Genomic DNA, 23,365 nt, shown 5'->3' with positions numbered 1-23,365 from the left:
GAATTCCTCTGACTTTTGGCACATAACTACCTCTGAAACCAGTAATCCCTGACTGACTGACTAATATGATTACTTACTTCTGTATGGTACTATGGTTCCTCTGTGTTAAGACCTTGGCAAACTCTCTGACTCTATCTATCGGACTACCTCTATCTAGTATTCGGAAATGGCGCTTATTTACACGTCTTAAGCAATTCAGTGCTGGACGCGTGACTGCCTCCTATGGATCGATCAATTTACTTTCCAACAAAAGGCAGTTTATGCAAAAATGACTAGGCTATCAGTGAGTTACTTTATCAGCCTTGACAGAGCGCAAATGGGAACATAGACAAACGAAGTTGGAAGTCAGTATATATTCACCGTCGTTTGATGTAGTATTCTAGCGATAGTTGGAATAAAAGGAAACATCATGAATATTCAGATGGATCTAATATTCAGATTGATCAAACTTGAGCGGCTCTGTACTTTTCCTTCTTCATCAATAAAGCATTCTACCTTCTGAATTTGTCTTCTTCAGCATGGGAATTATTCACATTGTTGCTGCCACATACAAAACATAATAAAAAATAAAGGAGCATGGTAGGGTTAAAGTTATTGGTGAGTACTATCAGAATACCTAATTACCAGATCAGTAGCAATGTTGAAAATACTCAAGCGCATACATGCAGCAAAACGAGGATAGTATTCACTTGTGCGATCCTTTCTATGGTCATAATTTAACGTTGCTTCGTAAAACTGAAAACAATCGATCTTTCTCGGCGACTTCTGCTTTATTATTTTTTTCTGGCCTGGCTTCATATTTTTGATAAGCTTAGTTCTTATACTGCCTTTAGCACCAGTGCTACATGTTAGGGAGCCAACTCATTTGTGTCCAAGTGCCATTTCCTTTCTGTTGAGCATGGAGCTCAACATAAAATTGAAAAAAAAACCATAGCATGCGAATGACCTACGAACGGTAAAGTTAGCTCTGTGGAAGAAAAAAAAAAAAGAAATCGCACAGCGACAACGCAAATTTTTGACTCCAGAAAGTAGTTCAGTAGATGTCACTAGAGCACATCAATCACCAAATAAAGTGAGCAATATACTGGTTACCTTTGAAGAGTGAGTAATGCCAACGGTGTTACAATAGCAATCAAATATTGCATTGCTTATTGATAATGTGATAACGCTCAAGTACAGCTTCATGATTTCATGGTGTTATATATATTAGTCTACAACGGGATGGCTTTACTAAAGTACATTGCCCTGTACTACATTTGAAAAGCAATGATATTAAAGAATTAGATTATTTAACAGTAATGATATCTCATTTTCCATAGGAGAGGCGAAAATTAAAATATGGGGTTTCGACCTCGCCACAGGTCTTATCAGATGGAGCTGCGGCAGCTATTACCACCAATTGGCGGTCGCCAATTCGGAACTCGCGGTCTTTCTCAAATAGCCTTTCCAGGGCTTGTTTCTTATAAGCAAAGCCAAAAGAATGATATGGGAGTAATTAAAAAGTTATATAAAGAATGGGATATTTTTATTTTTTCTGTATGATGTGTATATACTTTCCCATAGTGATACTCATCAAGGTAAGAGTATTCTTATCGCGTTGTTACCTTAACAGCAAGACAGTTTTTATTTGGTTCATTGATAGTTCTGTTATGATGTTTCATTACTATGGAGATGTACTTGTTACTCTGAAGGTGTCTCTGCATGTCGTTCAAGTGGTGTTCTTTACGGTAACGAGGTTTTGCGCGATTTGGGAGATTAGTATCCTGGAGGAGGAGAAATGTCATCGCTGGTAGTGGTTGTGGCAGTAGTGGTAGTGGTAGTATCGGTGGTAGTAGTGGTGGTATCGGTGGTGGTAGTGGTGGTATCAGTGGTGGTAGTGGCGGAGCTTGCAGATGAAGAATCGACAGCAGAGCTAGGGGCAACAGAGCTGGGATCAACAGACGAAGGCATAGGAGAGGGAACAAGTGAAGGAAAGGCAGCTGCAAGAAGGCCATTAAGATCAACGATAGAGCCGGCTCCCATGCAGGGAATGGAAAAAGTGCTAGTTCCAAGCAAGATGGAAACCGAACGGGAAGCACATTCATCGCCGCTGTGCTTATCATGGTGATCATCCTTGTCATCCTTTTCATCGTCGTCACCCTTGTCATCAGACCAAAAGTTTTGAGGCTCGGCAACCTTGGCATTACCTTGCTGTACTTCAGCATTTTCTCCCTTTGAGAAGGCAGAAGCGTCAACAGCGCTTAGTGCATACAAGCAGCAGATCAGAATGGGGATGACTGAGCGCATTGTCAAGATACGTTAGAGTGAATGCTGAGACACCTATCGTAAAGACTGAACTTTTATACAAGTGGTACTGAAAGTTTGCTTGCGCATAATAGTGATTTTAATACCCCTGATATTTCTCATGCTGCAGGTATCAAATGTTACCCTTTCCACATTTATTAAAAATTTTGGATTGAATTATGCAAATAGCTAACTCCATGTCTTCTATTTGAGCCGATTTCTTTAGGTGGTCTTATACTTGTGTTGTGTTAGTGGGTAACAATGATGCTCAGTTGACAGGTTGTAATGACGGATTAAAGGTTTACATCCATGTAACTTGATGATGCTGTCTTTTTGTCCGTCCATTGATAAAATGTACTTTTCTTTAATAATTTAACGTCGTAGCTTAGACTGTAATGAATCTGACAACTGGAAAGCGCAAACTGTTTAGGCTTGCGACCAGTTTTACAATATATGACCTATTCCGCATTGTGCAGCTTCCTCACGACAGGGGGTCTTTTCATCTCAGTGTAACTCGCTGCACTTTCAACCGTATCGCAGCTAGGAGCTGAGATATTTTAAGGCACTATTGTTCACATCAGTCCATTAACCTTACCTTTCCAAAAGGGTCTATAAATCCTTACCCCATTCGAAATATCTCAATTGTCAAATGCTATGTTCAGAATTTGTCACTCATCGCAAAAATACATAGTATGTTTTCTTTCAAGTTAAGTACTATTATTTAATATCTCCAACCTGATGCCTCCCTCTCGTCAGACGAAAAATCTAAGTTCATAATTATTACAATCGATAATGCTTTGCTCTATTGCTTTTCAAGCTTTCATTCAATCGTCCCTAGATAAGGGCAGTAGAGTAAACCATCATCACAACCCTATTTAGGGGGGAAAAAAGGGCCTGTAAACACTATACCACCGGTACGGTAGCCGCTATTACAAAACAGCTACGTGAAGAGAATACAAGGTTCAAGAATTGAGAATAATTAGAACCAATTGGGAAATGAGAATCCGCAGCAATGACTTTGTGACTTTGATATACTGCGAGAGAGAAGTGAAAAGTAAGTTCGTCTAAGTTCGTCAATGTAGAAGCATGAAAACAGTATTATAAAATACAGCCTTCAACCACATCATTGAACACGTAGTTCACAGCAAATTCCAGCTTGAGAAAAACGGCCTCCCACTCTTCAACTATTTCCCTTCATGATTTGGGCACACGTTCGCTACTTCTTGCAGCAGATATTTCTCTAGCTTCTTGAGCGTTAACTTGCCAAATGCTCATGCAGCGCATACTTAACAAAAATCCGGATGTTAAGTCTATTTCTCATGTTCACAACTGGGCTTTTTCTTTCATTTGGTGACGGTTAAGTGGGTATGGTAGTGATAGAAAACTATCATTTTTTGTTGTTTTAATGGTTTCAGCTAAATTTTGCAGCTGTGTTATCTAACGGCAAAGGGTGCACGAATTTAACATGGTCTACTTTACCCATCTTTTACTGACTAATATCTTTTCTTAAACGTAAGATTAAGGTTTTTGGGACCAATGATATCCATACCACTCATGACAATATCGTTTTGATGCGATGATCCCGGTGCAAGTTCCCATTCATATTTGCGTACTAAACAAGCAAAAAATAAGCGATTAATAAAATGGATATGTCGTTACTGGTAAAACGGACGAAGAACCCACCCATCATACTGAGAAGCACTCGCTGTTCAGCCAAACTCATGTTCATGCCTGCGCACTGATGTTGACCACCACCAAAAGGTAACCACGAGTTGCTTGTCTTTGAAGACTTGTTCGCTGCTGAAAAGCGTTCAGGATCAAACTTGTATGGCTCGGGCCATAAATCTGCGTCATGCTGAAGAGCGATAATGTCAACAATAACATGCGTTCCTTTGGGAAGAACGTAGTCTCCAAGTTCAGTGTCCTCAGAAATTGTACGGGGAGAAGTCCAAACAGCAGGGCCAGCAATACGAAGGGTCTGTAATGCAGGATTAGTTACTTGATTTGGGACTATTAGGTTTATCAATGAAAATCATTTACCTCTCGAATGACCATGTTGAGATAAGGCATTGCTTTGGACTGTTCAACAGTAGGAATAACATCATGGGGTTCATCACCCAAGTATTCAATAGCCTCAGCTCGAAGTTTTTGTTGGATCGCCTAGATTATAAGTTTGAATATTAAAGATAATTTGAAAATCTGCACTCTTGTAAATCACATACCTTGTCCTTTGCAAGGTAATAGAATGCCGAACTCAACGCATTGGCAGTGGTGTCGTGACCAGCAAGAATGAAAGCAATCAAATCATTCTACACGTGAAAATTAAAAAAATCAGCTGAGGGAATATGAAGATCATTCAATTACGAAGAGATAAAATTACCAATAACTCTTCGTTGGATAAGGAGCCACCTTCACCATCGGCTTCCGATTCCAACATCAAAGTACAGAGATCCTTCTCAGCTTCATCCACTTGGGATCGATTGTTGGCCAATTGGGCGCGCTTGTCGACTATGATATCCTCAATTTTACCAATGAAGCGCTTCAGATCCTGATGAAGTTGAACACGACTGGGGAAGAAATGGCGGTATTTGGTGTCAAAAGCAGGGATCAGGAAGTAAAGAGGATGAAAAGCTCCATCCTTCAAGTCCGTATATAGCTTGACCCAGTCGCTGTTTTTATCACCAATGGCATTTGCATTGTATTCTGAACAAAAGTTATTGACCTGTATACCCAAAGGGTTTACTGACTTTGATAGAACGTACCAAATCCTGCTGAGGTAATAGCATCGAAGCCAAATCGTTCCAACAAACCAGAGATTTCAACATCGTTGACATCCTTCTCAATCTCGACAAACAAGTTCTGTACTAAATGACCAAAGATTTTGACGGGCATAGCGCGATGGAATGCTGGGCTGGATGCCTACGTTGCGCAAAATGTATAAGAAACGAGAAAAACCGAAGTGAATATTCGCGTTAACACAATACCTTGCGATGTTTTTTCCATTTTGCACCTGGTTCAGTCAGGATGGACGGGTGACGGATCATACCATTAAGTAAAGTGTCGCCTTCTCCAAAGGAATGCTCGGCTCTTGGAAAAAGCTCTATGAGAACATAAAATGATTAGCGATATACAAACAAATAGGAACAGCATAATAGTGTTTATCATTACCTCCTTTGAGCAACACCTTCTTGATAAGGGCAGGATTCTCTACATAAACGCACCAGCCTACACGACCGCGGCGCTGAAATTGGGAGTCAGAGTAAAATTAAGCCACAGTGCGGTACAAAACCAGTCTCAACCTGGATGAGACCGCTTACCACGTACATGCCGGATTCGTTTGATTTCGCAAGAGCAGGGGCATAAAGCTTCTTGAACTGAACCCATGGCGTATCACCTCGAAGTGTTGACCAAATCACTCTAAAGTTGTTAACATAAGGCAGGCGTCGCAATGCTTTAGGAGGAAGGGCGATGGCGGTGTAAAATCTGTATAAGACAAAAGCTGTGACAGCACCGACAATATACGTTGTGTTCTGCTTCTTCGACGGCGATCCCAAGACACGATTGTAAAGCTCGATAGCCCTCTTGCTGGTGATATCAAACAGCTGCTGCGAACTTTCAGATAACATCATCGTAACTGACAGTAAAGGGAGACAGGTATGTTGACGTTGAGAAGAAATAGTAGTTTCTTTTTAAATATACCTCGGCATTTACGTGTGGAAATTATGGGACCGCTGTCGGATTAAGGGTTGGTCCGATTCGGATCCGGCTCCCGAATCGGACCAATACATTCGCCGGAACCTTTATTGTTTTATCCAGATCCCCAGCATATATATGATATTAACATCATGTAATAATCTCATGGACAACTCAATTCTAGAATTATAACAGAAGCTACAAAAGCTTGTTACTGATCTCCCAGAATTTCACATCGCAAGGAAGTTTTCACGTCACTACTGGAGTGTGTAATAAGGTCCCACACAAACTGATCTCCGTCGGTAGCAATTTTTAAGGCCGCTTACATTTCCCGGCTGTAAATAGCCCTCGCCTGACTTATGGTAGCATCCACTATTCCAACGATCCACCAATGATCGTCACAAATATAGCTTTGTCTAACGGATCAACCGGATCAATGTTATACTAACGTTAGTCGCTTACGATCCGTCCGTTTCACGCATACAACAACAAGCTCTCGTGGCGACTTGTGCAGTCGACAGAAGATGTCCAGTGGAAGCTGTCGCCGCCACCCACAAACATCCGATGGTCAGATGCAAGTTCAGTAGTTTCTATAGAATACATCTCGAAGGGCACTTCAATGGTTAGGCATGTATGTCATAAAAAATGGTCGATATGCTCTGGCGCCACTACCAACGTTCGGGTGAAGATCATACACCAAATGCCACAAGTCAGCTGTAATTCGCGGCAGCGTTTAGTGAGCAAACAGCGGGCAGTCGAATACATATCGCAGTACGAATCGGGCGAGAGACTGAACAAACCGGGCTAAGAAAATTAAATAAAGAACTATAGAACAACATCCCTTGGTCAGGCGGGGAAATAAATGGGTATCTCCAAGTCTGTTAGAGGATGTTCAATTCGGGCTACACCAGCTACTCTACAACACAGTGACAATTTACCATGCCGACATGTTTATAAAATCTTTCTCATACGCAATAAAAAGAAAACTTATTTCATCCTACGATAAAATTTCAATATTTGAAAACTCTTCAGCATTGCGGTAAGCAACTTGTGTAATCTGCTCTTTGTAGCTTCTTCACGAGCTTATGGCCGTTAATAAGGAGAAAACCTCTTTGTCGCTGAAGCACAGACCGAAACATTTCCCACTTGCGTCCAAAATAAATACTTTCAAGCTAGGGAAGCAATGACATAGAATACCTTCAAATTGTATAGTCCAGTGTTTGGGTGCCACTCCCATTCGAATATTGAAAGTATTCCTGCTACATTGTGAGAATAATTTCCATCACTTATAGGCATCATTATCATCTGAGGCGATCATTAGGTAAAAGTATATAGCATACCAAATTCTGGTGCTCGATTCCGAAAGTGGTAACTGGGCTCGCCATCCACACAGAACCGTATGCATGATAGACGATTAATGCGCCTACGAAACTCAATACATGGATGCAGGGTGTGAGCTCATGAGCCGCTGCCACCGGATCAGCATAGCAAGCTGGAAAATCCAGCAAAGGATACTTTGTCGTTTTAAAAACCTTAATAGATGTCACGTTAGCTTATCGGTAAACCATTTATTTCACAAGAGACAGCAGCCTGATAGGAAACAATTTTTCGTGGGATACTGCCGTCCATCATATATGAAGACCTTTACAGCTCAAGTACATGATGCCTCCGAATGCACATGGAAAATTTTCTTCCCTTGTTTAGCAACGGCTGGTGGGTTTGTAACCATATCAGAAAAAAGTATTCTTTTTGAATTGATCAGTGGAAATACTACCGTATCTCAGTGTGTAGTGATGAGATTCTGAATTACTGTCTGTAATATAAGACCTTTATATGGAAAGGACGAAAGCATGCTGTCTTCGGCCCAGCGGGTAAACCAGACTATCCCTCAAAATTTTGATATCAAGGCTAGCGGCTAAACCAGCTTATCCCACTTCCAAGATAAGAAAGTAACATTCATTTTGGAGACAAAAATATAGATTAAAACGCTATGGAGATGTTGAATTGCATGTGCCACGACCTGGAGCGTGATAAGCAAGTTAAGTCCCTATTAATCATATGTCACAGCTTGAAGTCCTGAAAATGTGTCATCGGTGGAAAGCAACAGTAGCTCAGCATTTGAGATATTCGTTCTATAGTGTCAGCTCACTCGTGCATTTATTTGATAATATCACGTACAATTCGCTACTTTATCATTTGTCTGACTAGTCACCATTGGAATACAATTGTTACAGAATTGAATCCACATGTGGCCGACAGCAAGGCAAAGTTATATAGACATCTGTTTATCATTGTTTCCAACCACTCTCCACAACGTTAGACGTTTTTGATCAATACAGACCCTACAATTAAAGCATGAACGGTAAAATGTTGACTTGAAACTGATCAGTTCATAATGTGAGTATGATGTGTAGCTACTCAAACGCTTGCAAAGCATCTACCACTGGAAAATCCGACATGTACCTACTGTCTAAAAAATGCCAACAAATTATCCAATCATTCCGTATATCAGCTTCTTACTGAATCGTCCTTAAATGTTTATTGATCGTGTAGTTTCACACTGCCATCATCCAACCGTAAAATGTAAAAACTACTTTAGCATAATCCAAGTTCTTCTTTTGTTCCAGTTATCAATGCTAAAGTTATTTCAAGTAAATAAAAAGTCTCTCTTCTCTATTATCTGGTGAATACGAAACCGCCATCTGCTTGGCAGTACATCCATTGTTTAGTGCTAAACCTTCCACATAGGACGTTTTCTTTTTCTCTGCACAACTTCGGATATCAACCATGGTTGCCTTTCAAAGGTGCAGACATTTCTTTCAGCACTAATTATACTACGACCTTGCTAGCGGTATCATTAGCGGTATCGATAATCGACATCGGCAGCTTGCATTCATCCATCATAGCAACGCTCTATAGATTTTTCCCAATGGTTGACTGCAAAGATCTTCAGTTTCATTCCGACATATATACAAACATCAACTATCAGCACTTATTCCTATAACTTCGCATATATTTTCTTACCTTGTAGCTGGAAGCACAATATAACTACACCGCTTCCTTTACCTCAGCCTCCTGATATACTGTGCAAATGCAACCTCTGCTCCCTAGAATCAGCTATACCAAAACCTCGTATTAAGTCTTCCAGTGTGCTCCAGGAGGCATTCCACCAGTTATCTAACCAATCACAACTTCCGGACTGAAGAATATCCATAAATTTCACATGTAGTCCAATTCAATCAAGTTTCGCTCGAAGCTGATGATCAGTACCCCTGTTTCGCCTTTTAGAGGACGCTTGCAATGTTATCTCGCGCCTAGTATCGCCATGTCAATCCACATATACACTAGAATAATAGTGCCAATAAACGTGTCACATACCGTTCTGAACTGCAGTACACAGACTTCTTTTCGGTCGCATCTACCCAGTGACTAAATATAAACATCGCATGAGTTTGTTCGCTTGCATATTTACGTTGATGTCCTTTTCGAGCTTGCCTATTATGTAAAATAAGTTTTTCCCCATTGGCACTATAAACCATTGGTAATCCCACCGTATATTGTTAAGGCTCCGTAACATACGGTTCTTCAATTGTGCATTCCTCAGACATCTAAGCAGGTTTCCAAGGGTCCATTCGGTCTTCGCTGAAACTAACATTTACCAATTATGATGGTACCATGCCAAGGATACGATTTTTTCTGCGGCTTCAAGAACGTACCTCTTGCGGTTCAACTTTGCCTTCATTCGGCCTGTTATTTCTTTATATAAACTACCCGAAACCGTCGTCAATGTGTATGTTGCCTTGTCAATTCAAAAAGGCGAAAATACATTGGACTACCGCTTGTTTAAATTGGGATATAAAATGCTTCTCACATATGAAAACACTTGCTGTAAAGTCTTTTGATATTCAGTAAACTGCCCCTTGTAGCGCGCATTGCATTGTACGCTTTTTTGTAAATATTCTGAGTATCAATACCGCATTCTTGAGTTGATGCACACAAGACTTGTACATGGTCGTAATTTAATGCATCGCATGCAGAATGAAACAGATCTTCCAATTCAAGAGATCCTTTTTTCTGCATCGCCATCAGTATCAGCTTCTTCGTCTTTTTAGCTATGTTCATGTTCATCACCTCTAGAGTTTTTCGTATTCCTCTCAAAGACGGTGGGATCAACTTCATTGTGCTTCATACGCATATGCCGGTTCAAATTGCGTTCTCTTGAAAATGTTCAATCAAAATCTGTATAACGGTATGTCTGGCGTGCGCAAATGTTTTGTACCGACTAACATATGCTAGTGTGCAAAAGGTTGCAATCCCACAAATTACTTCCAACTCCATGCTTTAAATGAAATTCAGTCGCCGCTATCGACTGGCGACTTAAACTTACGGCTTCGGTTGTTAGATGGATTATGTCGCCTTGTATTAGCAATAGCAAACGATCTTTGCGTTCCACCCTCACGACTCCTTTACAGACATGACGGTGTTTAAACTGCAGACGCCTTTTTATCGCTTAGTTATTTTGCATTCTGAACGCAGAGTTACATGGACAAAGGCAGTGTGCCAACAAAATTTGTAAACGACGAGGTATACTATCATTCCAGTAAAATAAACGCAATTAATCTAAGCTACATAGTAAGCCTGAGGGAATCCCATCACAGCAGCTGATCATATTGTCTCCATTTACTGGCACGCGCTCGACGAAACTACATGTCTGAATCCTTCCTGGAGCTAACCTATGCGTTTTGGACAACCTTGCAAGCAGGACAGTCAAAACTGAAAAGTAATTTAGTTATAAATGATGGTTCATATGTTCTATGTGAAGAAGTATTGGCAACTTACATGACGAATTCCTCTTGGTCCACAGGACACACAAAAGTAGCGATGAAAGATGCAACTTCAGTCTGACTAGCGTTGCGGCTGATTGAATGGATATCGCCAGGGTTTTCACTCCAAGAGTCACCCTCTCCAAACTCTTCTACAGGACCGTCATTGATTTGTGATTGGACTCGGCCCGACAGAACTGATGCACTGACAAAGGCATTTCCGTGTCTGTGCCTCTCTGTAAATGCGCCGGGCTGATAAGTGACTTTTAGTGTGGCTAACTTGAAGGTAGGGGCATTTGGGAGGACATGGCAGTAAAGAAGGTCAATCTTTGTACCATCGGGCAGTGCTTGTGCAGCGCTGCAAGTAGACGAATAATGTTATTTAAGCCAGACGTTAAAAATAGAGATAGGTAATTAGAATCGATGCCTACCTGTTCTCTTGAGATGAAGACATAGGTGGAAATAAGGGACGATATATTGTTTGGCGTTTCAAAGAGAATATGTCACAGCTCCCATTTATACAATATTCAGGAACGCAGTCAGCATTCGATAAGTAGGCGAAGGTGAAACCAATTGAATACCCGCGACTGGGCCAAAAAGTACCCGCGGGTACTTAATCTGTCTTAAAAATTAGGCGAACAAACACCAAACAATAACATGGCTATTTATTCAACCAATTGCGATGATACTTATAAATGACAACGAGGCTGGCAGTGAGAGTTGCGATGTAATTCACATTCTCTATTCATAACATTGGACTCATGACTCCAGCATCAATGCAAGCTCTTATTGTTGGAAAGGTATCACACAAGGTAACGCTGGATACCACACGTTCGGTTCCTAAGCCTTCTGCCGATCAAATTCTAGTGAAGGTCGCATACGCAGCACAAAATCCTCCTGATGCATATGTCCTTGACCCCGATCTTTCAGCTGCCTATCGCAATGAAGAGAATGTCATAGGAACCGATTTTGCCGGCACAGTTGTGAAAAGCCACTCAACATTGGTCCCGGTTGGATCTCGAGTGTGTGGTTGGGTACCCGGCAACATCACGGATATTGGCTCTTTTGCAGAGTATCTTGTTACGGATGCTAATCAGGTTATTCAAGTACCAGACAAGATGTCTCTTGATGAAGCTTCCACCATAGGCTTGAGTTTCATGACAGCCGTTCATGCTCTTTCGTCATGCCTCGGGCTCCCCTTGGAACCAAGATCTTCTGACCCTGTTCAAGACCCAAAGCCTGTTCTCGTCTGGGGTGGAAATACTGCTTGTGGTAACTTTGCCATCCAGATTCTCAAAAATACCGGCTATCATGTTATTACGACTGCTTCAAGCAACGCTCGCGAAAAGCTTCAGAAACTAGGAGCAGACGTTGTATTGCCACGAAACGATCCGGAAAAGACTGCTACTGAGGTGCGTACCTTATATCCTCACCTCGCCCATGCACTCGACTGTTTCGCATCGTCCGAGTCGGCGGCTGCCTGCGCTCATGCACTCGGGGAGAAAGGTGGTCATGTACACACACTGCTACCCATCGAGCAACACTTTCCAAATGTTCGCACCACATTTGCTTTGGTGCACTCAACATTGGGCCGGCCAACGAGCGTGTTCGTTTTAATGACCGAAAAGCCTACTGCAAATCAGTTAGCGACAGATCGACAGCTTGCAACGCAGTGGTGTAGTTTTGATAAAGGTCACGCTTACAAGCTCTTGAACGAAGGTCGTCTCCTTCCAACAGCAATTGTCAAATGGGATGGGGGATTGGCGCAAGTCCAGAGTGGCATTGACGCGATGCTCCGAGGTGATATTGCCGGTGCGAAGATCGTTCACTCCATCTGTCCGCAGGAAGCTTGAAGCTTCAAGCAATATGATCAAAGCATTTTTTAATGGCCGGCTTGCACGCCTATGTTTCTCTACCTCTGCGCATGGTCGCATAGTTGAAAAATGTATCGTTGAAATAACACGAAATTTAGGATAGCAACGCTGAAAGTCTTGTCTTTGGACTACTTCGTGTTGTAGAAAACTCCCCTGCACTTATATGTATCAATTCCATCAGGGCACAGAGAATATCCTCGTTCAATTCATAAATGATTTCTTATTCAATACCGTTATTATTATCAAATTGATTGTTGACTTAAATAAAATATAAGAAGATCAATCGTTCAATTTGAAAGTATTTACTACACATAGTCTTGGTGGAGAAAATAGTGCGTTGGGTGCTTACCGACAATTGAATTAAATCAAGAACGAAAGTCCACCCACTAGGATTGAAAAATGTACCTTACCCTTCCGCGATTAAGCTTTTTCTTCTGTTGTGTCTTTTCGACCTCAACACGACTTACCAGGAAAAGCTAATGATAACGCTTATCGTCCTATGTGTCGTTCTGTTTATTAAAATCTTTAGCATCGATGTCAGGCAGCGCTTGTTTCCGAAAGACTTTTGAACGTCTTTTGATATCAGAGACTGGCTGTGACATAGAGTACAAATTGCTAGTCCAGCAACGGAGATGTCCACCATACCTCGGACTGTAGCTTTTCATCACAATAAAACTGTGACCATAACATATAAGCCTTGAAAAATCTGAGATGGTGCGATACTTTCAATAGGGGAGATCTTTTTTGATTAAAAATGGATATGGTGAACGATAAAAATCAATACTTTATTTTGCTTTCGCTTTGTTGGCGTAACGCTGTATAAAGGAAAGATTATTTTTATGTTGAGGAGATCCTGAGACTTTCGAATTTTCAAAAGCGTGCAACAAAGATTTCTCCATGTCGACTGCGAATAGTACATGGTTTTCAACGGCATCAATGACTTTAGATACCAGTAAGTTAATACACCAACTTTGGTTAGCATGCAGCAATTCTAACATCAATCAATATTCTGAGAACCCGTACTTACGTTTGCTGATATGAGTATGAGTACTGTCATTAATGGCAACACTTACTTCTTGCGTGGGAAGCGCTAGTTGGTATCGAGAGCAACCTTGACCAAGTTGTTCGGCGGCAGTAACCTTTGAAATAATCCATGATCATCAGCTCCATTGACGGGCCTATTGCAAGATTTTTACTGAAACGAATCTTTCTCAATGCAGACTGCTGATAATATCGACATATGTGAGATGATGTACCCAATTGTGCGAAGCTGCCTAACGAACGTTTCCTCTTTGTCCACAATATCACACAAATGGATGTATGTTGTCCTTTAGAGTTCTTGCAGCCTTCACACCTTTTTCAAGAAGTATTTTCGTTTTCCTAAATTCCTTCACCTTTGCCACTGGCTTCAGCACAACCATATGGCGGAACTCTTCCGTAAAATAAGTTCGCCGCACTCTCCTGGGGAAGGTGCTATTGGGGGGTGAATGAGGCTCTATGAAAATTTGAGATACGAGCGCGGACATTCTCGGCGTGGTCCCCAGTGCGGAGGGGACTCCTAGCATTGAAGTCTCCACAAGTGTTGATAATCTGATCTAAAAAGATGGGTCCGAGCATCTTGAAGACAGCATCGTCGTTAAGGGATTGTGGGAAATAACATCACAATGATCGAATCGGAGAATACCGACAGAGGGAGGGCATCTTGATGTATGGGCAGAGAAAGGATTGGCAAAGTACCAGAGGGCGATATCAAGGCAGTAATGCCATTACTGCCTCGAAAGATACCTGCAGTGAGGTAGCCATAGCTAAGGAACTAAGTTTAAGTAGTCGATACTGGAGAGAAGAAGAGCCAAGTCTCGATGGATCGAAAAACCCATCTGCGGATGTGATATTTTAGACCGAAAAGAGGTGATGGCAAGCTTAGTCAGACTGAGAAGGTGTCTTTCATTCCTCCACCTGTGTTCTGAGTATCAGAAACAACTTGTTAGATAAGATTCTTTAACTGATGAAGAGCGCCATGACTTACCTGTCATCCTCAGTTTTGATTACTTGCTTACCAGCTTAGAAAATTTGAAACTGTCCCCTCACGAGTGTAATAAAAACATCCAGCTTCCAATACAGGCTACAAGCTGTATTCCAAGCCAGTGATCCCGCCAATACCTTGTATAGTCGTGCGGCAAGCTTCAACCTCGTGTCTACAATTCTCAGCAAAGGGCCAGGTGAGTTCCATACAAGACAGCATGTTTTCTGCCAGCTGTAGATTGCTGCATGCTTTCAAACGCAACCACTTGGCAGGTAGGACTTTGTCCTCACCAATGTGAGGGAAGGCGATAAGCTCTTGGAAAGTACATTGTGAGTCCAAGCAAAGGCCCACCGTCGATTCAGAGATATGCAAGGCGGAAGATTGGCACGATGCGGATCGACGATGCGCTGTCAGACCGATGAGTTGGCCGAATGCTGCAACTACTTCGACGCACGCAAAAAAGGGCCATCGATAGAACGTCGTGATTGGCAAGTCTGCATTTAACGTGTTAAAAGTTGGTCCAGCTTTTTCACACCCTTCCTCCGCTGCATTTGGGATCAATTCGAGAATCTTATTTGCACACTGTCAATTCGGGAGACTGTCAGCGTTAATGAGAAAATAGGCGTTCAACCATCTTTTTACTCACAGAAAGGATGGTCGTTAAAGAGTGACGAGCTAATTCGTATTCCGCCTCGTTTTCCAACTCATGGATGAAAGATTGGCGCTCGCTTGTTCTCCATACCTCGTCAAGATTTTCCTCACTTCCTTCAACCTTGTTCAAATCCTTGAAGGAGCAAACTCGTAACTTCAGGCTGAAACTAGGGACCCAGCGCAGCCGGTGCAGATGAATCTGACCTCTAGAAAAGAATGAATAGAAAAGAATGAATATAAACCCATATACCTTCATCTCTCCTAATTTTAGCACTTGCCCATACAGCATGAACCGACATACTGTAATCATAAGGTGAAGTCTTGTTCTATTCACATTCTCATTCTTCACAGTGAGGGAGAGGTCACTTCCATGGAGTGCTTTTTGCAGGTTGGTAATCATTGTATCCAATGCTTGCAGTCTGGCTTTGGCGGCGGCGCCTTCCATTCGCTCGACGCTAAGTGACTCTATCAGAATGGCAGCACAACGGATACGAAGTTGCCAAATTCCACTCGCCAGATCATTTTTCTAGAGCACAAAGTCAACGATGAGGAATGAGGACTGGAATATTTCCGTCTGGGGAATAGTAAGACTTACCAGGTCTAGTCCTTTAGGAGCATTGATAGAACTCTGCAGGTTGAGAATACTACCTGAATTCGGCCCGGCTTTAGACGTTGACGACCAAAATATAGTATTGCAAACATAGAGCTGTACAAGCAATTACGTTAGACTCTGTTTGGACAGAGCGCATGCGGATATACTTCTTCACTCACCTCCCACCAAGTCTGCCGGAGAGCTTCCAGGAAGCAAGCTGCACAAGTCTCAAACTGATGACATGTGCAACCTATCTGCTCTCCTAATCTGTTCTTGAGCTCAATCGCTCGCACTCGAAATGAGATACGATCATTGCTGAATTCTGGTGAGTCTAATCGGTGCAGCCCATGACGGATAGCGAGCTGTGCTGCTCCGAGCAAAAGTTTTTCAGCTTTGGGCACATCATGAGTGCCATATGCATACGGTACAAGGACCGAGCAAGCTTGAATTGCGTGCATTGCGTCAACAGCACCGATGATATCTAGATGATCAACACCGCTGTTTGACAGAAATTGCTGTAGGTGAGTAAAACTGTTGTCAAACAAACCATCCGCTAAAGTAAAATCTTCTGCCGACATTCGATAACCAGCGGCCGCCATCGCCAGGTAAAGCGACTTTTCGCCAAGCGATTTTTTCTCGGACGGTTCCAGAATGACTCTTTGTATCTGCGTTGTGCCTCCCGAAGTCATGGGTGGAAGATCCAAGGACAAGTCGATGTATCGCTGGACTCCATGCACAATGATTTTTTCCAAGTTTTCTCTCTTCCCTTCGCCGACGCCTTCGCCTGAGATAAGAATGTTTGGGAGATTTGCAGACGTTGTCAAGGGTGCCAACGATTTTTGCGTAAACTCTCCAGAAGAAATGAGTTCACTTGTTTGCTGTGGTGCCACATCATCGTATATATGTAGAGGATTATCATTCACTATTGGATACCATGTATTGTCGCCTAGAGCAATGGACGAGGAAGGTTTATGAATCATCGGTCCTTGTTCATACCCAGGTAATGTGTCCACGTCGGTCTGCATCAATGACAAAACGTCTGACAGATTAATAAAGTTTGCGTCGGTGATGAGATTTTGTGCACCATAGATTTGACTTGACACTTCGCGATCGGTAGGCGACAGAGAAGAACTTATTTCACTGCTAACGGTAGCAAGACTTGCAGACGAATCACTGGAGTCGATTGGAATAGTACAACTAGGATATGCCGGTAAATCTCGACTTTCCTGGACGCCTTCAGTTTTCTGTGCGTTGCGGGGTCGACCAAGCCTTCTACTCTGATTCCAAAGGCACTCCTGATGATTCAAGACACAACGCTTGCATGGCCGTCGTGATTTGACGGGAGGGCCATCTGTCGAGCCAATGGAGTGCTGATCAGGTAGATCTTCCGGAGGCTCACCACTGCACTTTTGTCGAACATTTCTGCAGGATAAACAAGCGAGGGTGGAGCGTTTGGTTCCCTTCACTTTATCGCATTTTGCTGTATCCTTCATCGCTACAGCGAACCAAGAAATTTGTTGTTGTCAGTCGTATTTTTTATTTTAATTTTGACAACGACAGCTTCAGATAACTGTGACCAACCCCTTTTTAAATGGCCTTTACGGACAGAAGACCCTATTGATTGTAAGCACTAAACTGAAAGAAACGTTTCCCCAAGGTCAAAAACACCTTTTATTTCTTGAATGGTCAAATTTTGTACACCTCGGCCGTCACTAAACGGCTGCCCTCACTCAGCTTAGCTCTGATACCATAAAATACTCCTTTAGCCATGAGCCGCAAAGGATACCAGCAATATGGCTGTCGACATTGATGGACTGATTGATATTAAAGACGTGATCCTGTCAGAGCATTAGTAATCTAATGCTCTCAAGTAAATACCCTTTCACATGAAACACAAGTCGCTTTCCTACCTGATCAAGCGTATAATCGGATTCACATCCTACGATGCCTCCATTGTATGTGGCAGTGCGCTGGCGATCATTAATAGGAGACTTGGTTATCGAGGGCAGCTTGAACAGTCGATACGTGATGGACTGAAAGGTGGTTTGGCCTACCAGAGACAGTAGCTCCGGGTCATTGATATCGACCGCCGAGCTTTGTAGCTTTAGCGGAAGAGTAAATCCAATGCGTTTGGTTATATTCAAGAAATCCTCAGTGGACAGCGCACCGCCAATACACTCGCCAAACAGCACTTGGTGGGTGCGGACCGACTCTGGAAGACGAGCGCTTGCGTACACATCCGCAAAATGTAATTCCCCTAAACAGCCAATCAGCTGTTATTCCATTAACGACAACGCCTTTACTAGAAACACTTACCGCCTGCCACTAGCGCTTCGTACACTCCTTCCAGGACCATCTTTTTATCTGGCGACAGATTGATCACACAATTTGATATGCATATGTCTATTGAGTTTTTTTCGATTCCGGCAGCTGCAGATGCTACGATCAATAAGTTGCACCACGTCTTTTCTTCACTGTAAACCCATTTACCTGCAAGGGCTTCAATGTAACCCGTGACAAACCGCACATTCGGTGTGTATCCAATTGCTTGGGCATACACAGGGAGATTCTCGCATGCTACTTTCAGCTGATCGTCCGTCATATCGATGCCAGTTACTTGACCACTTGTCCCAACCAGTGCAGCTGCAATATAGCAATCACGCCCACTTCCACACCCCAAGTCCAGCACGCGCTTTCCCTGAATACCAAGCGGAATAGGATTTCCACATCCATAAAACTATAACCACCGCATAAGCGACTGCGCTGCCAATCTATATTTGCCTCGTACTCGCCTTTTCTTTGACCGGAGAAGGTATTTTGGATATGATTTCGGCAATGATAGAGTTTGGAGCGCGCCGACAGTAGCTGGTAGCTAGAGACATGTGAGTGGCTGAAGCTGAAAAAAGATTCTGTCATACATACCTGTGGTTTTAAGGTCTTTGTTAGATCGAAGTAGTTTACCATAGTACTCTTGGACGACGTCGTGGATAGGTTGAGGTGTGGTCATAGTGCGATAGACAAGCGTTTTAGTTTGTGGCACAGTAGATAAACAAGTGACGCTCTACGTCATCAAGGAATACGAGTCAAGACTGATTTGCTGATACATCAATTGCACAGCTTTATCTAGAGTATACGATCAGCCGCACCAGATAAGATGAAGAAGTGATTCGGTAGAATTTACAGGTATATAGCTAGTACGGTAGATGATTCCCAAATGAAATGAATTGGTTCAAAACGGATACATCTTGCTCAGTAAAATCAACCATCCCATAACTATCAATGAGATAATGCAAGCAAAGTATATGTGACATGGTAAGGGGTATGCACACAGTATTAAAGGCAATTCTGCTGTACAATTAGACAGATACTTTATTGAAGCGGACTTCTTGGAGACTTCTATGACTTCATTTAAAATGGCTATACGAGACAAGGACATAAAATAGATGCTTCGCTGCATCAGTTTGCTACAATGTGGTACTTTAGAAAGTTGCATAAGACTGTCAATAGCACGGATAGTATATGTCGACGGATGAAAGAGATTTTCAAATATACAGATTTCTCATCACTCTTCAGCATAACTTTGGATGTTCTTTGGTCTGGCAAACGAAGTGAAATGCGAATTCTATACGAGCAATTAAAGATTGGATTGAAAGAAAGCTACAAACTAAAGCTGCAGCATCTCTGATGGCAGAAACTCTTTTCGACATTGAGCTAGACTGGGGTATGCCAGAAAGCTGTTGTGCCACACTGCGAGAAACAGTTATTCAACGTATCTTTGGAACGCCTCTGTTGAAAAAGATTATGATACCGAGAGATTAGTTACTTTGAAGGAGCTATTGGATAAAGGTTACACTGTAGACGTGACCGAAAACATTTCATTTCTTAGGACAAACAAAAATTTGACAATAGGAAAGTTTTCTTTTCGTCAAATGCGCGTAGCTCAGCAACTTGCAGCCAACACCGTCGCAGATAATGTACCCCCAAATCCTGAGCAACAAGCCATGGTGGATGTTATGAAAATCTATTCCGCCCTATGTAGCACTCCTGATTCATTTACCCTTGCGCGTGAACTAGGTATTACAGACTGTGAAGAGTTTATGGCTATGAAAAACGCATTACATACCTGGGAATATTTTTTTGCAAGCGAGGCCGGAAAATCTTATGCCAAACTATGTGAAGAATATCATAGCTGGAGATACCGATTAGCTACTGATTTCTCTCTAAGCCTAACTCAAAATGCCTTTGCACTCCTTGTCACCATTGCGGCCACTATTATATCATTCACTGGTATAATCCAAGTCGTTCAATGTTTTGCAAAATAGCTCTGTAATAGCATTACTCGGCCGGGTTTCGATCGTTCCCTTGATGTTTCTGTATTATGCCTTTTTGGAGTGATAGTGATAAACGGTAGGCTGCTCTCGCTCACGCGAAATCACAATGAAACGTACAAAGCTTCTTATTTAGAAACCCACAAATTAGAAGACAGTGTTTATACGGTAATGAAGTGGAAACGAGCCTTAATGACCTGGAGTGATACAATATATTACAAAACCTGCTTCAGAATTTACAGGAGGCAAAGCGAAATTTTGCCATCTGCGGGCTTTAAAATATTAATCAGAACCTCCAGTTCATCGAGAAGGACATGAATGTCGTTCTACATTCCACCCTTACCTAACTCCATTCCGTTCATTTCCAACTTGAGTCCATTTCTATATCATTTTATCTTCTTATGTCATATTATCCCACTGTTTCATAATCGCCATCACTAGATATAAACGATTTGAACTCGACCACTCTTACGCGGCATCAACTCAACCAATCGATTTGTCCTTCTCAGTGATAGCTCATTTGAACGCCAGGACCAGGTAAATGGACTTTCGGTTACGGATGTTAACATCGACCTTAGTGGCGAACATTAAAGTTCATTTTCTCCGGTGAATGCCTAAGTTATATAGACTCAAACTCGCCCTGCGACATCTACGCGCTCTCCAGTATACTGCCGTTGCCATGGATAGCCGATTTGAGCATTTGATGTTAAATGTACAGGAAGATGTATGCCATTTGTTTTTATGACAAAAATACGTTCATTTCCATAAAAGGAAGCTTTTTCCGCAAGGCAATTAGGCTATAGTGAGCTGCTTGATGTCGACTGCAAAGAGATACTGTACTTTATGCTCGTATATTAAAAATGAATTCAGAATACCGGCTAAAGATGCTCGTTCATGAAAAATGAAAGCACCCATTCTTAGAACCATATCCGCTATGAAGAGTGTCAACGCCTACCAAATTAGAGAAACATACCTCATGTTACCAATGGTTTGAGCGAATTATCGTTCAGAAATAAAAATCTAGGGACATTATGAGGAAACAATTTCAAGGTTGGCTCATTGTGTCCAGAATGCAAAATGTTAACACTAAAACATAAAATTGAAATCCATCAGTCAGTTAAACATTGGGTAAATGAAATATCGATTTCGTGCACGAGTTTTCTCTAGCCTTACAGCAGATCAACATATATTATAGAAAACAAGGTAAGACTGCGAACAGGTTGCCATAATTACTGTTATTAACCATGAGAACTGCTCAACGCTAAAGTATAATGACGACGAAGACCAGCATCTAACCTTTGGCAATAAAAAGGTAATATTCAGAAGATACGGGCAAGCTGACAGAAGCACATTCACAATTTTGATAGATATCTTGATAGGCATCCATCTTCTGTGTTTGCTGGCACCAGGCAGAAGTTACGAGAGGCATTTGAAGTATTATCTGTATCAGTCTCAGCATTACATAGGCAATTGGTCGAGATGGGAAGGCAAACTTACGCTGAAAACCTGATAATATTACCTTTGGCAAGAATTACTGATCGATTTATAAAAGTGCGAAAGGAGAGAGTAGAAAAGAGGAAGAGACATCAGACTTGATTTCACCGCGAGCTGTGTTTTCATTGATGAAGCAGAGACTAATTTGTATATTCAAAGGCACCTTGGCCTTTATTTTAGGTAAACCCTCCCCCAAAGGCAGCGCGCCAAAACAATGGCATTTTTAGCAAATTGAATTGGGTACCTCACCAGAAGCAAGAGGCATAGACATATCATTGAAAAAGCTACAGGTTGTTGTATAGTCTAATAAGAAGAAAGTGGATGGGAGGTTGATGTATGGCGTTAACGATAGATTTGGCATGCATACAGATTACTAACCAACATATTGTAAAATACTATGGGTGATGAATAAAAACAACACCAAAGGCTTTTATCTGATAACGTACAATGCCACATCCATGCTCCAACTGCAGCTCGAGATTTAGTTAATGCTGGAGGTCATAAATGTCTATACTTAACCACATATTCACCGCTATTGAATGCAATTGAAGAATTTGTTCAATAGCGAGTGCTGATATAATGACAAACATGCTGACTGAGGGAGAAGAGTGAGTGGTCATCGATCTGAACCTACGAATAGAATGCAAAAAGATGTCGTGGATAACAACATGAATTACAGAGGGCCTCTTCCATATATTTATGAGTTTACATCGGACTTCTGTGTTTGTAAAATTTCTGAACCACACTGTTATTCAACGTCTATCAAAAGCAATTGTAAGTGTTCGACAGGGACGTTACGGTTATCCTTTCACAAACAAGGATACCTTTTCTTCATCAGTAACAATGGTTAAACCGGCAATCTCTTTGATTATTGTCTGCGCACATTCCATAATGGCCCGCAATCAAATCACAGCATCTGTATGCATTATGAATGCATAATCAGAAACTGATTATTGAATTACGTCTGGGCGCGTCCCATAATGTCCTTATCAACTTAATCACAGTGTCTCCTTGCATTTATTATGTTAAAATCAGATTGTGACTATTGAATTATGTCAAGGAGCATTCCTGGCCTGTTCGCGTCACTTTAATGACTGAATCTAGCCGCATTTTGTTTCAGTCTTTCTGGAGTCATCTCAGTTACCTCTAACGCATTCCCAAGTGATCCTAAGCCAATCTGGAGTACCTCCAAGTGATTCTCAAGCACTTTGGCACACTTTGACTTACTCTGGGGTAATTTGACATATTCTGGGGTACTTTGACTTACTATGACCGTGGATACTGTTACTATGCGTGTACTGTTACTATGCGCGTGTGTTTTACAACTTGGTAAGTCATTTGAACTTGTAACTTGTGTTTTTAACTTGTAACTTCATCTTATTAACTTATACTTTGTCTCTTTTAATTATGTCATCTAAACTCAAGTCAGTCTTCATCTTGGTCTTACTTGGTTGTCATCTTGTTACTCTGTCTACTAAGAACTCTCGTCTTAAACCCTGAACTTATCTTTTGATTATGAGATCTGTCAGACTTAGTAACTTGGATGATAACTTGGTAAGATTAACTTGAAGTTTGACTTGGACTTAGATATTAAGACTGAAGAT

The 23,365-nt window shown here is 41.8% G+C and overlaps 10 protein-coding genes across 10 annotated transcripts; 4 read left to right on the top strand and 6 right to left on the bottom strand.

The window, feature by feature from the left end:
* Positions 1-65: 65 nt before the first annotated feature.
* On the top strand, positions 66-246 carry K450DRAFT_263496 (uncharacterized protein; the record flags this gene model as incomplete). Its single annotated transcript, XM_051592653.1, has 1 exon — positions 66-246. A coding segment is annotated over one exon (181 nt), but the record flags the coding sequence as incomplete, so codon positions are not given.
* Positions 247-1,481: 1,235 nt separating this feature from the next.
* On the bottom strand, positions 1,482-2,298 carry K450DRAFT_263495 (uncharacterized protein). Its single transcript, XM_051592652.1, has one exon. It carries the CDS (start codon positions 2,202-2,204, stop codon positions 1,590-1,592), a length of 615 nt encoding a protein of 204 aa, XP_051440077.1. The 5' UTR covers positions 2,205-2,298; the 3' UTR covers positions 1,482-1,589.
* Positions 2,299-3,644: 1,346 nt separating this feature from the next.
* K450DRAFT_263489 (uncharacterized protein) lies at positions 3,645-5,950 on the bottom strand. Its single transcript, XM_051592651.1, has 9 exons — positions 5,601-5,950; positions 5,452-5,524; positions 5,268-5,383; positions 5,046-5,202; positions 4,664-4,986; positions 4,506-4,592; positions 4,324-4,443; positions 3,967-4,261; positions 3,645-3,895 (listed from the first exon to the last, which is right to left on the bottom strand). The coding sequence occupies exons 1-9, from the start codon at positions 5,910-5,912 to the stop codon at positions 3,777-3,779; spliced, it is 1,602 nt and encodes a 533-aa protein (XP_051440076.1). The 5' UTR covers positions 5,913-5,950; the 3' UTR covers positions 3,645-3,776.
* A 4,506-nt stretch (positions 5,951-10,456) lies between these two features.
* K450DRAFT_284655 (uncharacterized protein) lies at positions 10,457-11,279 on the bottom strand. Its single transcript, XM_051593513.1, has 3 exons — positions 11,231-11,279; positions 10,816-11,157; positions 10,457-10,749 (listed from the first exon to the last, which is right to left on the bottom strand). Exons 1-3 carry the CDS (start codon positions 11,251-11,253, stop codon positions 10,710-10,712), a joined length of 405 nt encoding a protein of 134 aa, XP_051440075.1. The 5' UTR covers positions 11,254-11,279; the 3' UTR covers positions 10,457-10,709.
* A 132-nt stretch (positions 11,280-11,411) lies between these two features.
* K450DRAFT_263476 (uncharacterized protein) lies at positions 11,412-12,954 on the top strand. Its single transcript, XM_051592650.1, has one exon. The coding sequence runs from the start codon at positions 11,561-11,563 to the stop codon at positions 12,650-12,652; it is 1,092 nt and encodes a 363-aa protein (XP_051440074.1). The 5' UTR covers positions 11,412-11,560; the 3' UTR covers positions 12,653-12,954.
* Positions 12,955-13,432: 478 nt separating this feature from the next.
* K450DRAFT_263473 (uncharacterized protein) lies at positions 13,433-14,110 on the bottom strand. The gene is made up of 2 exons (XM_051592649.1): positions 13,747-14,110; positions 13,433-13,664 (listed from the first exon to the last, which is right to left on the bottom strand). The coding sequence occupies exons 1-2, from the start codon at positions 13,841-13,843 to the stop codon at positions 13,459-13,461; spliced, it is 303 nt and encodes a 100-aa protein (XP_051440073.1). The 5' UTR covers positions 13,844-14,110; the 3' UTR covers positions 13,433-13,458.
* A 359-nt stretch (positions 14,111-14,469) lies between these two features.
* Positions 14,470-15,624, bottom strand: K450DRAFT_263469 (uncharacterized protein). Its single transcript, XM_051592648.1, has 3 exons — positions 15,343-15,624; positions 14,731-15,278; positions 14,470-14,636 (listed from the first exon to the last, which is right to left on the bottom strand). The coding sequence occupies exons 1-2, from the start codon at positions 15,601-15,603 to the stop codon at positions 14,796-14,798; spliced, it is 744 nt and encodes a 247-aa protein (XP_051440072.1). The 5' UTR covers positions 15,604-15,624; the 3' UTR covers positions 14,470-14,636; positions 14,731-14,795.
* Positions 15,625-17,585: 1,961 nt separating this feature from the next.
* K450DRAFT_263459 (uncharacterized protein) lies at positions 17,586-18,954 on the bottom strand. Its single transcript, XM_051592647.1, has 4 exons — positions 18,779-18,954; positions 18,430-18,653; positions 18,256-18,369; positions 17,586-18,196 (listed from the first exon to the last, which is right to left on the bottom strand). The coding sequence occupies exons 1-4, from the start codon at positions 18,901-18,903 to the stop codon at positions 17,781-17,783; spliced, it is 879 nt and encodes a 292-aa protein (XP_051440071.1). The 5' UTR covers positions 18,904-18,954; the 3' UTR covers positions 17,586-17,780.
* A 914-nt stretch (positions 18,955-19,868) lies between these two features.
* Positions 19,869-20,261, top strand: K450DRAFT_284651 (uncharacterized protein; the record flags this gene model as incomplete). The annotated part of the gene is made up of 1 exon (XM_051593512.1): positions 19,869-20,261. One exon carries the CDS (start codon positions 19,869-19,871, stop codon positions 20,259-20,261), a length of 393 nt encoding a protein of 130 aa, XP_051440070.1.
* Positions 20,262-20,860: 599 nt separating this feature from the next.
* K450DRAFT_263449 (uncharacterized protein) lies at positions 20,861-21,287 on the top strand (the record flags this gene model as incomplete). Its single annotated transcript, XM_051592646.1, has 3 exons — positions 20,861-20,940; positions 20,986-21,021; positions 21,056-21,287. Coding segments are annotated over 3 exons (186 nt in total), but the record flags the coding sequence as incomplete, so codon positions are not given.
* Between the last annotated feature and the right edge of the window lie 2,078 nt (positions 21,288-23,365).

Source organism: Umbelopsis ramanniana (assembly GCF_025399195.1).
Source record: "Umbelopsis ramanniana AG unplaced genomic scaffold K450scaffold_112, whole genome shotgun sequence".
Taxonomy (NCBI): domain Eukaryota; kingdom Fungi; phylum Mucoromycota; class Umbelopsidomycetes; order Umbelopsidales; family Umbelopsidaceae; genus Umbelopsis; species Umbelopsis ramanniana.
Note: the sequence above shows the minus strand (reverse complement) of the source record. Positions and strands in the feature narration are given on the sequence as shown.